The 15,266-nt window shown below is 58.7% G+C and overlaps 1 protein-coding gene across 2 annotated transcripts in view; it reads left to right on the top strand.

The window, feature by feature from the left end:
* Nucleotides 1–15,266, top strand: part of LOC128840617 (semaphorin-3D-like) — a 43,613-nt gene extending 28,347 nt beyond the window's left edge. The window contains exons 3-18 of one of the 2 annotated variants that reach the window (XM_054034843.1): nucleotides 1,322–1,482; nucleotides 1,871–1,933; nucleotides 2,385–2,504; nucleotides 3,306–3,408; nucleotides 4,880–5,008; nucleotides 6,698–6,843; nucleotides 7,322–7,436; nucleotides 7,758–7,827; nucleotides 8,466–8,610; nucleotides 8,730–8,952; nucleotides 10,342–10,430; nucleotides 11,688–11,729; nucleotides 12,147–12,304; nucleotides 12,881–12,945; nucleotides 13,969–14,102; nucleotides 14,375–15,266. In XM_054034843.1, the coding sequence (XP_053890818.1) occupies nucleotides 1,322–1,482; nucleotides 1,871–1,933; nucleotides 2,385–2,504; nucleotides 3,306–3,408; nucleotides 4,880–5,008; nucleotides 6,698–6,843; nucleotides 7,322–7,436; nucleotides 7,758–7,827; nucleotides 8,466–8,610; nucleotides 8,730–8,952; nucleotides 10,342–10,430; nucleotides 11,688–11,729; nucleotides 12,147–12,304; nucleotides 12,881–12,945; nucleotides 13,969–14,102; nucleotides 14,375–14,803 (2,192 nt within the window). In that variant the 3' untranslated portion in view covers nucleotides 14,804–15,266. The remainder of the gene's footprint in view (nucleotides 1–1,321; nucleotides 1,483–1,870; nucleotides 1,934–2,384; nucleotides 2,505–3,305; nucleotides 3,409–4,879; nucleotides 5,009–6,697; nucleotides 6,844–7,321; nucleotides 7,437–7,757; nucleotides 7,828–8,465; nucleotides 8,611–8,729; nucleotides 8,953–10,341; nucleotides 10,431–11,687; nucleotides 11,730–12,146; nucleotides 12,305–12,880; nucleotides 12,946–13,968; nucleotides 14,103–14,374) is intronic. The other variant, XM_054034844.1, reaches the window with a different exon arrangement.

Raw genomic sequence — 15,266 nt, 5'->3', positions numbered from 1 at the left:
TACTGTTTTAAGGGGGAGGGGAAGAGCTGCCAGATCCCCACTGGCTCAGCAGTGTGAAGGCACGTCTGCTGAGGGACGCTGAGGCTGAGGAATGGTGCAGGATGGACCAAGGAGCAGCAGGGGGAGATTTAGACTGTAAGCTCCTTGGGGCAGGGACTGGCTGGCTCTGTGCAGAGCTGAGCATGTGGTCAGCGCTTAGCAAATAAAGGAGAAGACAGGCAGCGGCAAAGTCCTGCCAGTGCACAGAGAGGCTGGGGAATGGGGATACTCTCCCTAGAGAAACGGTGACAGCCCCATCCATTGGGACATTAGCAGTAGAGCAGAACCGACAAAGCATTGGAACATGCCCCTGCAGACGGACTCCATGGTGCAAAGGCGCCAGGAAATCACCTTCTGGGACCTTGCCACCTCCAGTTTCTGTGCTGCTCTCACCCGCTTGGGCCAAGGGCCCTCTGGCATCTCCCACGAGCTGGCCTGGGCCAGGGCTGAGGAATGCTGCAGTTCCCCAGGAGAGAGAGGGAGATGGATTTAGAAGCTGTCGAGATTCTGCTCGACCCAGGAGGTGAGGCCCAGCTCAGCTAGGGAAATGAGTCCTGCAACACCACAAACGATTGCCCCATAAATCAAGCAGCAGTCACCAGTTTAACACAGCCTTTAATTTCAAGGCTACGTTCACCAGGGGAATGACTGAGAGCCTTTATATAGAAACTCCACTGAGCCCAGGCTTAGGGATCCCTCTGCTAGAAATGCAAGCTGCACCCGTCCTGCATTCTCAGCCTGCACTGCCCGGGCAACGGGACTGTGGAGAATCGGGGATTTGCTGCAATGGTTAAAATTCTTCCAGGCCCCATGGCGCCATTGAACTGCAAGGTCAGTGACACTCGAAGCTGAGTTGCCCTGACCCCATAGCAGCTGCTTGTCTCCTGTGGGGCCAGCCGGCTGTCCTGAGCCATGGGACACTCCGCTCTCTGGGAGGGAACACCAGGCCAGGACTACCAGAGGCCACACCAGTTACTGGCCAGAGGTGGGGTGGGCCATCTTGCCCTGGTGTCAGGGAAAGGGCAGCTACTAACAGTGCTTGCTATCTCCTGTAGGCGGGGGTAATGCTCGCTATCCTCTGGGGTAGTGCAGTCCTTCCCCAGGGCGCACGGGGATAGCGTTCATGGTAGCAAGGACTCTTCCAGGGTCAGGGTAAAGAGGACTTTCCCGGGGAGCATGCGGGACCAGGTGAGATACTACTCGCTATCTCTGGGGGTGGGGGATGTGGTCAGGGCTCCCTCCTGTGTATGGGGGGTGACAGATCCCCCACTCTGCTCTGCAGACCTGCTGAGATCCAACAGCTCCCGCCTGTTGCTGGGTTCAGGGGATGGGCTGGCCTTCCAGTCCTTCCTGGTGGATGAGACCAGGGCGTGGCTGATGGTGGGAGCCAAAAACCACATCTTCCTGCTGCATCTGGACAGGCCAAATGAGGAGCCTCAGAAGGTCAGTGCCGGGGTGGGCATGGAAATGCAGTCCCGAGGCAGCCCGGCTTTCCCCTTCCCAGCAGCCTGGGGAGCCGGGAGCACAGCTCTGCATGCCAGAGGGGGCACCGGTACTGCAAAGCCAGCAACCAAAGGCCTGTTATACACTGCCACGGGGGTGGGGGGCATTACACCCAAGAAAGTGGCACCACTTACTGGTTGGGCTGTGATTGTATGTACTGACACGCACCTGCCCATGTTTAGCACCCCTGTCAGGGAAGCAGGATGGAGCATGGAGCGCTCTTGGGGAGCAGCTCCAGCCCCCTTTGTGCTGCCCGACTGGTGCAGGACCACTGAGGAGGAGAGAGGAGGCTGGAGTAACAGGCCCAGGCCGGTGCTTTCTCTTGCAGGTTTTCTGGCCAGCCCGAAAGGAGCAGGTGGAGCGCTGCCGGCTTGCTGGGAAGAACGCAGAGGTAAAGCAGGATCCCAACATCCTTGTTAGAAGCTCAGCGAGCCATGGCCCAGGCAGGAATCTGCCTGACCCACATGAGTCCAGCCCGCCGAGAGCAGCAGCCTCACTGATCTGTAGCCAGTGGGCGCTCAGGCTGCCGGCATGGCTCCCTTTGGCCCCATGTAACCTTTAACGATGGGACAGTAAGCATACAGCTTTGGTCAGGGGCCACCAGGCCGCTGGCCTTGTCCCCATGGCTACTGTTAGCCAGACATCACCCACTCTTCTGGGGATCAGCAAACCTATGGGGAAGTGCACAGCAAATGGCGGCAGGGCATTCCCGTACCCTGGGGAGGGGACATGCTGGAGATCAGTGTTAGAAGAGGTGAGGGGGCTCCAGGGGCAGGATCTGAAGCACAAAGGCCCAGGGTAATGGTGCTGGCATTTGAAGGAACCTTTTTTTCCCCGAGCAGACAGAATGTGCCAATTTCATCCGGCTTCTCCAGCCATTCAACAGGAGCCACGTGTTTGCCTGCGGGACTGGCTCCTACCAGCCCATCTGCGCCTTTGTCCAGCTCGGAGCCAGGGCACAGGTGAGAGACCCTGGAGGGTGAATTTGCCTGTGCCAAGGGCAGTGAGAAAACCCCCAGACATGCCCTCACCCCCACTGGGCTCCATGATGAATCCCAGGGTACCCATTCTCTCCTCTCTGGTGGGGCATGAGGACTCACAGGGGAGAGGCGCACAATCTCCTAGGTGGTGCAAGAGGGACACCAGAGCCTGCACGTGCCAAGCTCTGCACCTAGTGCAAGGAACCTGGTAGCATGTCTTGCGCAAGTAGCATGAAGGACCTCAGGAGGGGGGCAGCATGAGGGGGCCTAAGAGAGGGTGCTCACTCCCCTTTCTCCCCCAGCAGCAGGAGGGGGGCATGCCCATTCCTGCAGCAGGACCCTGGGGCACACGCACCCCTCGCAAGGGTCAGTCCTCTCCAGAGATCAGCTGCTCCCAGGAAAACAGCAACTGAGTGACCCAGGCCCGGTCCTTAGTCTCTCACCAGACGAGCTGAACCTGGCCAGCTTGGGTTGGTGCCCTGCAGCGTCCCTGCCTGGTCGCACCTCCAAGACCTTCCCTGTATTGTGAGCTCTTAGGGACCAGGGACTGTGTCTGCTTCTGCCTCCAGCACTATGAGCACATCCATCCGATACATACTAAGTGCTGCTAACTTGGCAGTGGCCGGCAGAGTAGGCCCCAACGCAGCTCAGACCCCGACATATGGGCATGTGTGTCTGACACAATGTGGACTTTGAAGTCTGGCGGGGCTGTCCCAAAGTCACTCAGATCAGTTCATTCCCAGCCTCTCCCTGGGCCAAAAATCTCCCCTTTAACCCTTGCAGGAGCCGGGGGGCTCCCCTATACAGCTGGTGGCCAACTCCGTGGAATCTGGGAGAGGCAAGTGTCCATTCAGCCCCCATGAACCTTTCACTGGGCTACTCATAGGTAAGAGGAATGGAGGGGAGGGGTAGGAAGAGGGACCTAGATACTGTGGTGATGGGTGCATTAGAAATGAAGTAGAGTTAGACAATCAGTTCCATCCCCTGCCAATGATTCCTAACCCACGTCCCTCATTCAGCTGTGGTTTCTGCCAGAGTGGAACCTGCAAGTTCCCTTTCACGGGGGAGCTCAGCCGGACGCCCAGGCAGGTGTGAAAGGCCAAGGTAGGAGGTTAGCTCTGACAGGGACTAGACAAGGAGTGACTGGCTGCACAGCATCATCACAGCCGAGCTTTGGCCTGGGCTTCTTACCCTGCACGGCTGATCTGGGGCTGGAACTACAGAGCTGCCCAAGCTTGTGTCTAGCTGGATCTAAGAGAGGAAGGCCCATCTGTCCGACAGCAGTTGAAGGCTGCCAATCTCGCTTCGGGAGGGTGATACAGGCACTAGATTGTGCAGGAGGAGACTGTAATAAGACCCTCTCCTGGCCCAGGGTGGTAGGTAAGAAAATTGGCATTTCTTGCCGAGTGATGAAGGGAATTGGTTTCATCTGCCCTGTATTTAGTTATTGCTAAGCTGTTGGTTCTTGTTAGGTGTTTGTTCTTGTTTTAATGCCGGAGAATTTCTAACCCTCATTGTGTGGAGTAGAGTATTTACCTGGGGTTTCAGGTGGGACTGTACTCTGCCAGTCAGCCCAAGATGCTGCCCCTGGCGCCATGGCCACCCACACTAGCACGCTCAGAGCTGGCACATGTACATCTCCCCACGTTGGGAATTACACCTTCAGCCGCAGTGTAGTTATACCCTCAGAGCTCCTCAATCTCCCTCCCAGCAACTGCCTGGCACAGCCTGCCTTCAATTCGCAAAGTGTTCGCAGGGAAAGGTGGCAAACTTGGCCACCTTTGAGACCCACACCTGAGCAGGGTACGCACACTCTGCCTGGAGCTAGTTATACAGAACGGGGGCTGTGATTCTAGTTTGTATTCAAGGCTCCACAAGAAAATCTGCCATTCCCTTGTCACGGTCAGCTCATGGCTCCTCGGGCGAGGCTGACCCATGGCACAGTGCCCCCTAACCCTGTCTGTGCCTCCTTCCCCAGGGGTGGGACAGGGAGGAGCTGGCTGGCTAAGAGTAGGTCTACACTTACCCGGTAGTTCGGCGGCAAGCGATCGAACTTCTGGGTTCGACTTATCGCGTCTTGTCTGGACGCGATAAGTCGAACCCGGAAGTGCTCGCCGTCGACTGCGGTACTCCAGCTAGACGAGAGGAGTACCGCGGAGTCGACGGGGAGCCTGCCTGCCGCGTGTGGACTGAGGTAAGTTCGAACTAAGGTACTTTGAACTTCAGCTACGCTATTCACGTAACTGAAGTTGCGTACCTTAGTTCGAATTAGGGGGTTAGTGTAGACCTGGTCTACACTAGTGTAAGTCAAAGCACCCGCCGGCTCTGCTAACACATGCTTGCCTCTCTGAGCTCAGACGGGGAGCTGTATTCGGGCACCTCCAGCGACTTCATGGGCAGCAGCGCCGCCTTCTTCCGGACCCGAGTTCACAAGGCTGCCCAGAACTACATCCGGACAGAACAGAACCAAGATCACTGGCTAAACGGTACAATGGGGGGCTGGGATATAGCCTTGGGGGGGCAGTCCTACCCGGCAATGTAACCGACTTAGCACTGCTGGGGAAGAGGGTGAGCAGCAGGAAGAGATGCAGGCGCCACGTTTCCTGTGCTGCTGCTGGGGAGCAGGGGCTTGATTTTCTCTCCCTGCTCCTTTAAAAGGCCCAGACCTCCTAGTGTCAGTAGGGCACAGGCCTCTGTTTGAACACTTCAAACTACCCCTTCTGCTGCTGTCCCCTCCCATGCCCCCACCAGGCTCAGCCCTCAGGAGCTGCAGGGAGAAGGGACAGGAGATGCCCCCAAATCAGAGAATATCAGGGTTGGAAGGGACCTCAGGAGGTCATCTAGTCCAACCCCCTGCTCAAAGCAGGACCAATCCCCAGACAGATTTTTGCCCCAAATCCCTAAATGGCCCCCTCAAGGACTGAACTCACAACCCTGGGTTTAGCAGGCCAATGCTCAAACCACTGAGCTATCCCTCCCCCAATGACAGAGGAAAGACCTGGGTAGAACCGGACAACTCCATGCCTAGGCCCAGGAGCTCCAGTTGCCTTTGGGGCAAAGCGCCAGACTCACTGCAGGGCACAAGCTTCCTTTAGTGCCCAGATTCACTCTGATGTTCTTCAGATCTCCAGCCCCCGAAGATGGAAGGTGCTGCTGAAACCCAGCCCTGGGTGAGATCGGCTTGTGTAACCCACTGCTCTGCGGGTGTGTGACAGGGCCCCTCTATGCCCTGTCCATGGAGGGGGCAAGTCAGCTGCAGGCCCAGCTCGGGAGCGTTAGCTCAAGTGGAAGCAGCTCAGACTGTTGGCGCTAGAGGCCCGGTTTCTCAGCCATCACACCTGAATTGTTCAGGGGAAGTTTTGCAAGACTATCAAAAACCCACAGAGCACTTTGCATCAAACCTCGGGCCACAATGATCTTGTCAGGTAGAAAACTGAGATGGTCTGAGTGGGCAGTGCTGAATGCCAGTCCCACTGGTGAGATCCTGCCAGCATTGCTTGGTTTGAGCAATACCCTTGCTCTGCATGGCGTCTTGCTGCAATCCAGGGCACTCCGCTCAGAGTAAGCAATGACTCCACATTCGTAAGGATCTTATCACAAGGCAGCAAAACTGAATGCGGTGGGAAGCTAACGGTATTCCCACTCCCCTCTTTGTTTGCTGGGGTGCTCCTCGATTCCAGCATCTCCTTTCTCTTTAGTAAAGCTTAGATGGGTCTGGATCAGAACCCCAGCTCCAAAGCCCAGCAGGGAATTTCAGAGCCAGGTGCCGTTGAGACCAAACTTTGCAGCTGGCTTGTCACGCCATGATTCACTTGCAGAGCCCAACAGCCCTGTGCCTCGATGAAGTTTGGACTCAAAACTCGCTTCGCGGAAGCGATGGAGATGATGCAGGAACCAAGGGGTAGAGTTCACCGGTCATGGCTCCATGATCGTAATGGAAGCTCTGTATTTGAAAGCACGGAATCAGAGCCTCATTTCACGACACAGGCAAAGTGTGAGCTCCGTGGGACAGCGACTATTCCTGGGTCCCAATCCTGACTGCAGCCCCTGGCTGCAGGTATCATTTAAAGCCGGAACAGAGCCAAGTCTGTCAGAGGGAAAGGGGACATGGCCAAAGGGTATCGGTCAACCTGCCAGCACGGTGCCATTGGCTGCCTGACTTTCCCTTCTCGCAGAGCCTGTATTCATTGGTGCCTACTTGATTCCTGACACCCACAATGCCCACGACGACAAGGTGTACGTCTTCCTCCGAGAGACGGCCCTGGAAGCCGGCCAGTGGGAGAGGCGGCGCATCCATGCCCGGGTGGCACGCGTGTGCAAGGTCAGCTACCCCGGGGTCAGGGCATGGCTGCGGAGAGCCACCAACTGGCCGGGGAAGGGGCTGACACTATGATATGGCTCTGTCCTACTGAGAAACAAGGGCTTGTTTCTCTCTCCTTTCCCTCTGTCATGGCAGGGCCACTTGGGCTCAGTGCTGGCCTTTGGGGAGAGGGATGGGAGGCAGTGTGATGGAGCTGTTAGAGTAGGGATTAGGAGTAAGGAGACCTGGGTTTTGTTGCTCGCTCTGCCACTGATTGGGCAAGTCCTGTCCCCTGCCTTGCTTTGTGAAGCTGAGACGCTGGGCTGGAGAAAGTGGGGTAATCGCCCATCCCGCCCTCCCTGAGCTGTGGGCATGTCGAGGTTAACAATCCTGGAGGGGGTGGTGGCCTGGGGCAGGGAGGGGGCATAGAGGGTTAACACTGGAGGGAGCAGGGGGGCCATTGCAAGCATCCTCTGAGCAGTGGATTTGTGGCTGGCAGAATGACGTCGGCGGGAAACGCGGCCTGATCAATCGCTGGAGCACGTTCCTCAAGGCCCGGCTGGTCTGCTCCATCCCAGGCTCCCAGGCCAGCGAGACGCACTTCGACCAGCTCGGTGAGTGGGGCACGCGGGCCCTCCTAGGGCTGCCATTCTTCAGGGCCCACGGCTGGGTCGCCTGGGCTGGGCTCGTCCCGGAGGTGACCCACTGAGCCATAGCAGGGACTCTGAGCACCTTGCATCACCACAGCAGCCCTGGCTGCCGACTGAAGGGTGCCGGCTGCTGCCCGTTCCTTCGCCAGAGCGAGTGGGGCACAGTCACTGCAGTGGGAGAGGGGGCAAAAGTCACCCGATAAAAGCCCCTCACCCCGCTCCCTGGGCCCAGAGCTGGGTCCCTGAGGGTGTGTGCTCAGGACTTCTCACCCGCTGTCATTGCAGAGGACGTCTTCCTCCTCCGCACCCGGGACCCACAGAGCCCTCTCGTCTTTGGCCTCTTCACGGTCTCCAGGTCAGTGTGAGCGGGTGGGTCGAGGGGAAGAGCAGAGCAGAGGGAACAGCAGGGGAGGAGGCTCTCGCACAAATGGCGGTGAGACTGGTGGCTGGACAGCATGGAGGCTGTTACTAGTCAAGTGCCAGGGCGGGGCAGGAGAGAAGAGGGACACAAGGTCCCTGTGGGAGGATGCATGAAGCCCACGGCAAAAACATATCCCATTGCAGAGCCTCCAAGGCAATCCCGCTCCCCTGGGACTGTGCCAGGCCCTCCCCACCTGCACCCATTAGCTAATGCTGATCTTCCAAGGGTCGCAGGGTGGGGACTCTTGGGTCAGTGGTAAATGGACACTAGCCTCTCCCATGCAAGCAGCAGCTCTCTAGCCCTAGGCTGGGTGGCTCAGCACCAGCTGTACCAATTAGTGCTGGTGGATGCTCTCTCAGTGGCTTCAGAGTGCTGCTGGCGGAAGCTGGCAGGGAACGGAGGGAAGCTCAGGCAATGGGCCCCACTGAAGCCACAGAAAGGGACTGCCCGGTCTGAGCCCTGAGTTAGTTAAACCACAGCAGCGTTGTACACAGACCAGGCCTTTCGCGCTGGCTCCCATGGCGGCCACGTCAGAGTCCAATGCTCAGGCTGGTCTGTTTCCTCTCCGGCAGTGGGATCTTCAGCGGCTCTGCTGTGTGTGTCTACTCCATGGCTGCCGTGCGAGCTGCTTTCAGCGGGCCCTTTGCACACAAGGAAGGAGCTGACTACCGCTGGGTGGAGTACAAGGGCCGGATCCCCTATCCCCGCCCAGGGACGGTGAGTGTGGGACACAGGGAGGGGTGAGGGACGGGACTGAGAGGCCAGTTACTGAAGGGGAAGGGGTTGGGTCACTCTGTGCTTTAAACTCCCACTTCTGTTTCTGTCTCTTCCCCCAGTGCCCCAGCGAAACGTACGACCCTCTTCTCCACTCCACCAAGGACTTCCCTGATGACCTGATAAGCTTCATGCGCAACCACCAGCTGATGTGGGGCCCCGTGTACCCCCTTGGCCGGAAGCCCATCCTGGTGAGGGTCAATGTGCCCTATCGGCTCCGGCAGCTGCTGGTGGACCGAGTGGAGACAGAGTCTGGGCACTACGATGTTCTCTTCCTTGGAACAGGTAGAGGCTCTGGGATCTTTACCACCAGCTCCACATGTACCTTTGCCCCCTCCTGCTGGACTGCCACTGGTGAGAGCATGTCCCCCCCTCCTGGCACCAGCAAAAGCCCCCCACTCTGCCCATACAACAGCCTGCCCCACTGAGCTGTATTAGCACCTCAGTCCCACCCTAGCAAGGTCCTGTCCTCTTGCTGCGCCGGTCTGTGGGACTCTCGGAGCGAGCAGCCAGCATACCTCAGCCATGCCCTGGGGCAGGGCTGGCGCTTCCACTAGGCAACCCTAGGCGGTCGCCTAGGGCGGCAGGATTTGGGGGGGTGGCATTTTGCCATCCTCAGCAGCAATTCGGCGGCGGGGGTCCTTCCGCTCTGTGTCTTCGGGGCGCTTCAGCAGCGGGTCCTTCACTCGCTCTGGGACCCGCCACCGAAGCACCCCGAAGACACGGAGCGGAAGGACGCCCGCCGCTGAATGCTCTGAGGAGGAGCGCTGCCGCCTAGGGCGGCAAAAACCCTGGCACCGCTCCTGCCCTGGGGACTACGACTCCCTGTCCTGTGGTGCCAGGGGCTGTACAGATGAACATGACTGTCCCTGCCCCAGAGAGCTAGCCGTGCACTGCAGCCAGCAGGAGCAGGTAGCAGGTCAATCACACAGGTAACCAAAAGCCAGACCCTTCAGCTTCAAAAGCACAAGGACCACCCCAGAGCAACTATCATATCTAGAGCAGCCACTAGAGGGCATCACTCACTGCCCCCTCCATCCTCACTGGGGCCTGACCTTGAGCTCCCTAGGGGGCTAAGGGAAAGTTTTCACTTTGCAGATGTTCAGGGCTAGCAAATACTGCAGGCATTTGCTCCATGCACCGTCAGCTGCCCCCAGGAGTGGGATCTGCCAGCAAGCTGCACATAGTCACGATTCAGCCTCTTGCCAAGAAGAGAACCGGGTAAAGGCCAGTCCTTGGTGCAGTCTGGATTCTGTCCCCCTTGCTACACTTAGCAGGTCTTGGACTCGGTCTCCTGGGACTGATGGTTCTGAGGAGACGGGACAATGAGGAGGAGGGATGAAAGGGCAGGCGGCTAGCAGAACCCAGGGCTGGTCTCAGCAGATCAGCTTTGGCTTGCTCAGAAGTCAAGTCTGATCTCTCCCCCTGCTGAATCCCAGAGGAGAAGACAAAGTACAAGTGCTGGCTTGGAACAAGTCCCCCCTGCCTGGGGAGGACACTGAATAATTATCCTTCCCTGAGCTAGTAATGATCTCCAGCGGGGAGGTAAGCTAAGAAGCTCTGTAGCAGCTGCCCTCCATAACTGATAGCCACAGCGCCTCCCCCTCGAGCACTTCCCGAGGAGGCTCTCGCTGGGTCTAGTGCGATTGTGATGGCTCCCTGTTGCTTCCCCAGATGAAGGCAAAGTGCTGAAGGTGGGGCTCACCGGCGGGAGAGGCCAGGACAGCGAGGAGATCAGCCTGGAGGAAATCAGTGTTTCTAAGGTACCTATCCCACCCCCTTTGGGTTCTCTGATTCCCCGGAGGGGCTAGGCTGGCTCCTGGGGGAACTGATTCTGCTAGAGACCTCAGCTGCAGGACATGGAATGCTTGTGAGTAGCCATTGAAAGTGGCTGCAACAGTGTAGTTTCCTCTCCCGCTGGGGTCTGCTCTGTGGGAGTGTCAGGTGGGGCCTGCAGCCTCTCCCAGCCTGGCTGCTGTGGCCTAGAGCTGCTCCTCCCTCAGGCCCAGCCAGGCCCTTGCTCTTTCCTGTCCCAGCCCTCAGCTGCAGCAGCCATGGACAGAGCTTATGCAGGGGTGGTAGGTTTGTATAATTTTTGGTGGTGCCCAGAACCAAGTCCTGTCCCCCCCGTTCTCCCACACACACCTGCCTATGGCTCTGGGAGGGAGTTTGAGTGTGGGTGGGGGGGAGGAGGGCTGGAGTGCAGGCGAGGTGTGGGCTCTGGAATGGAGTTTGGGTGCTGAGTGCAGGCTCTGGGCTGGGGCAGCAGGTTGGGGGGCAGGCTCTTGGAGAGAGTTTGGGTGCAGGAGGGGTGCAGGCTCCAGGAGGGAGTTTGGGTGCTGGGTGCAGGCTCTGGGCTGGGGCAGGGGGTTGGGGTGCAGGCTGCCGGAGAGAATTTGGGTACAGGATGAGTGCAGGCTCTGGGAGGGAGTTTGGGTGCTGGGTGCGGGCTCTGGGATGGGATGGGGTGCAGGAGGGGTTTTGGGTGGTGGGTGGGGGCTCTGAATTTGCTGGAGCCCGGACACTACGGGCCCATACAACTCGCCGCCCCTGAGCTCATGCAATGGCATGCCACAGCCAGCCCAGGGTGTGGGGTGACCGCGTCCTGCAGGCTGCAGCCCAGCTCCTCCACCTGGAGGCTCAGAGCCTCACTGCTATAGTCTCAGAGGGCCTCACCCTCAGTCAGAGGCAGGGGCAGTGCTGTTACCCCCATTGCACAGGCAGGAAACTGAGGCACAGAGTAGCTTCAGTGAGTTGCCCAAGGTCACACAGAGCCTGTTTCAGAGCCTGGCGCTGGATCCTGACCTCTTGTCCATTTCCTGCTGGAATTTAACTCATTCAAGCACAGGGCCAATCCTAGAAGAGCAGGGGCTAGGGTACGTCAGGCTGGAGGTGCACTGGCAAAGCAGGGCGAGTGTGGGAGATCCAGCAGTGGACCAGCTGGGGCTGCCATGGCTGAACGCAGCTGGGAAGATGTGCAAAGATCTACCCGAACTCCAGTGCGGTCCTTTCTCCTCTAGGTGCCGTCTCCTATCCTGGACATGCAGTTCTCACCAAAGCGGGTAAGGCCTCATTAATGACCATTCACCAAGTCCTGTACAGGGCCCAGTCACACCCTGCAAGACAAGGATGCGACTCCCAGGCTCTCCGGCCAGGAGCCACATGCTAATGCAGACATTCACATGGGACAGGATCCCCCACTCCAGGGCACCAGGTGTGGTGCAGCCCAGTTCCAGCTGGGTCAGGCCCCCCATTGCATGGTGCCAGGAGTGGCATTGCCCAAGTCCACATGTGTCAAATGCCCCAATTTGAGTCAGGTGCCCACTCCCTGCACTAGCCTCTGAAGAGCTAGAATAGCTGGTTCCTTTACTAGCTAGGAGCTGAGGTGTGGGTCCAGCCCTGCACCCAGGCTCCTGCATGCCACTCTTCCACGGAAAGGGAGCCGGGGGTGCTGACAGCCATTCTGGTTCCATGAGCAGCAGGAGCTGTTTGTGAGCAGCACCCATGGGCTGGTCCAGCTCTCCCTGTACCGCTGCGAGCTCTACGGCAAAGACTGCACGGACTGCTGCCTGGCCAGAGACCCCTACTGCACCTGGGACGGCAAGGGCTGCAGCCCCTACCGGCTGACTGAGAAGAGGTGAGCCCAGCCCTGCTTCCTTCACACAGTGTCCACCATTCCTGGCTGTTTGCATGGAGGTGGGAAGAGGGAATTCAGGGCTGGTTACACACCCTACAGTCCGGAGCCTCTCCCCAGGGGCCATGGACACTACCCACTGGACCAGACATTGCACTGGCTTCTCCCAATCAACCCAAGTCAACAATACAGAACCGCAGCAGCCCCTGTCTGTTCTTGTCTGGGGCCTTCCAGACACCCACCTGCCAGTGCCCCTCCATCCAGCCCTGCAGCCTCCTGCTATTCCAGCCTGAGCCCCCCACAGCCCTGCCAGTGCCCCTCCATCCAGCCCTGCAGCCTCCTGTTATTCCAGCCTGAGCCCCCACAGCCCTGCCAGTGCCCCTCCATCCAGCCCTGCAGCCTCCTGCTATTCCAACCTGAGCCCCCACTGCCCTGCCAGTGCCCCTCCATCCAGCCCTGCAGCCTCCTGCTATTCCAGCCTGAGCCCCCCACAGACCCATCAATAAATCTCCATTTGATGCATGCCCTGCAGCAGGCGCCTGGCTCACTGAGTGCGTTGTCTCGTTCCCCTCCCCACAGGCGAGCACGCTGCCAGGATGCGCTGAAGGCCGACCCGGTCAGTCAGTGCCAGGACACCACAGCGGGTGAGAATCAGGCACTGCGGCACCCCTCTCCCAGCGGCTGCATGCTGCCTAGCATGGGCTGTTCTCTTCAGCCATGGAGGAGGGAGCAGGTGAAACTCGAGCATGCCTCGGGTGCCTCTAGCAGGACTGGCCATGGGCAGGGCAATCCCATCCCGTGATGGAGACATTGCACCAAAGCCACATCATGGTGCATTTGCACACTGTACCACTGCACCATGCAGTGGGCTGAGCACTGGGGTGCTGATAGCCCCAGGAAGGGCCCCCCACCTCCCCAATGCTGGCAGCAACGTACAGGAGCAGCTATCCCCAGCAGACACACAGCAGCACCACCCCCAGACTCGGACAACACGCTTCCTCCAGGAAGTGTTGCTTGCAAAACTGAACCCAGCTCAGTTCCAGGGCACAGAGTGTGAGCAGATCTAGTGCCAGGTGGCCATTGACATGGGGCTGGGTAATTAACCAGCAAACAGTGAGCAGAGCAGAGTACCTTGGGATGGCCAGCTCCATTTCCATAAATGCTGTCCCCCTTCCAGTCACTCCCCAGTGCGCCATCGGCCCGACACTCTGTTAGCGTGCCAGGCCGGGAAAGCCGGGATTTACGCTGCTCTGCAAACAGCATGCCCTCCGCCTGTGCTCTGGGCACTGCCAGCTGCATGTGTGCAAAGACGAGGTACAGCAACTCACTTCACACACACTCAGGCCCCTTTTCATGCAGCAAAAGGTGGTTGTATCATTGCCAATTACAATTCTGCCCTCCTGCCCCACTGGCTAGAGTACTTTGCACACACATGGCGCTCTAGCTAGAGATGGCCCAGCCGGAATGTGGAACTCTTTCACCCAGTGTGCGGGGCTACTGGAGCAGATGGGGCAGGGCTGCTCCAGGGGATTAGAGCAGCAAAAGTTGTGGGGCTGGTTTAGAGAGGCTGGGGAATGGGGGGGGGTGCTGGTTCAGGGTGTGGAGAGACTTGATGCAGCAGGACTCTGCTCCCCCCATATGCACATGATCTGCTCTCCCCCTTGCAGGGGTCACTGCAACTGAGGAGAAACTGGTATTTGGGGTGGAGAACAACACTACTTTCCTCGAGTGCCTGGCGCGCTCTCCCCAGACGGCCATTCGGTGGCTCGTGCAGCGCAGCAGGGAGGCAGCCCTGGATGAGGTACTTGGGGAAGGGAAAAGCTAAATCATGGGGAGTGGTATGACCAGACTCCCACGCTCCTCCCCAGTCCCTCAGATGGGGTAGGACGGGGGGACACTGCCCAGGCTGGAGCCTGGCCCATTGCACAAGCAGCTCAGCCGGCACAGTCAATGCCACCATCCCCGATTGACGAGCAGAGCATGTCACAAGCTGCAGCCCTGGCGCCATGGCAACAGCCCATGGGTAGCATCTCAGGGCGCTCTGCTTTTGTCCCCTCCCTGTGTCTGCCCCAGGTGAGGACCGGTGACCGCTTCTCTATCCTGGAGCAAGGACTCCTGATCCGCCAGCTGGCGAGAGAGGATGCTGGGGTCTATCAGTGTCAGGGAGTGGAGCGTTCCTTCTCCCGCCCCCTCATGCACTACAGCCTTCGTGTCATTGGCCACAAGGCTATGGGGGCCAAACAGAGCAAGGGTGCCGAGGAGGGAGGCAGCCACCTGAGCGCCAAGCCCGTGCAGCTCCAGTACAAGGGCTACCCGCGGACCCTGGGGGCACCGGGCACCAGCCTAGACGAGTACTGCAATGCGCTCCGGCACCAGGAGAGGCAGCGGCAAAAGGCCTGGAACCCGAAGCGGCAGCAGCATTCCTTGGAGAGCAAGAAAGGCCGACTGCGGAGGCATCCCGACCCCCTGAAGCCAGCCAGAGCTGGGCTGAAACTAGTCTGATCTCTGCACAGTGCCCCCTGGGGGGCGTCACTGAACCAGTCTCCATTAGCCAGCCACGTCTTCTGAATGCACAGCCCTGGACACAGGTGCCAGCTCAGCCGCTGCCAAACTCTGCCTGCTGAGAGGCCCAAGGACTCGCCCTGTACTACCTCAGCCATGACACTGCCCTTTGCCATCTCCTGGAGCCTGGGGAGGGCCAGCGGACAGTGCAGATGCACTCAGACACCCCCAGACCAATGGGGCTGCTAAGTCCAGGAGGTGCTAGAACAGGGACTTCGCAGCCACGGCCTGGAGCAAACAGTCTGGTTACTAGGCCGGCTGACACAGACTGACTTGACGCGAGGACTTTAAACTATTTACATACCGTGAAATATTTATTCTCTGCATTTTTCTTCTGTCATTTTCTTATTACGCCTCTTTTTATTAATGATAAATACTGGAAATTAAATAGAATGGAAACCCA

Source organism: Malaclemys terrapin, chromosome 7 (assembly GCF_027887155.1).
Source record: "Malaclemys terrapin pileata isolate rMalTer1 chromosome 7, rMalTer1.hap1, whole genome shotgun sequence".
NCBI classification, from domain to species: Eukaryota; Metazoa; Chordata; order Testudines; family Emydidae; genus Malaclemys; species Malaclemys terrapin.
Note: the sequence above shows the minus strand (reverse complement) of the source record. Positions and strands in the feature narration are given on the sequence as shown.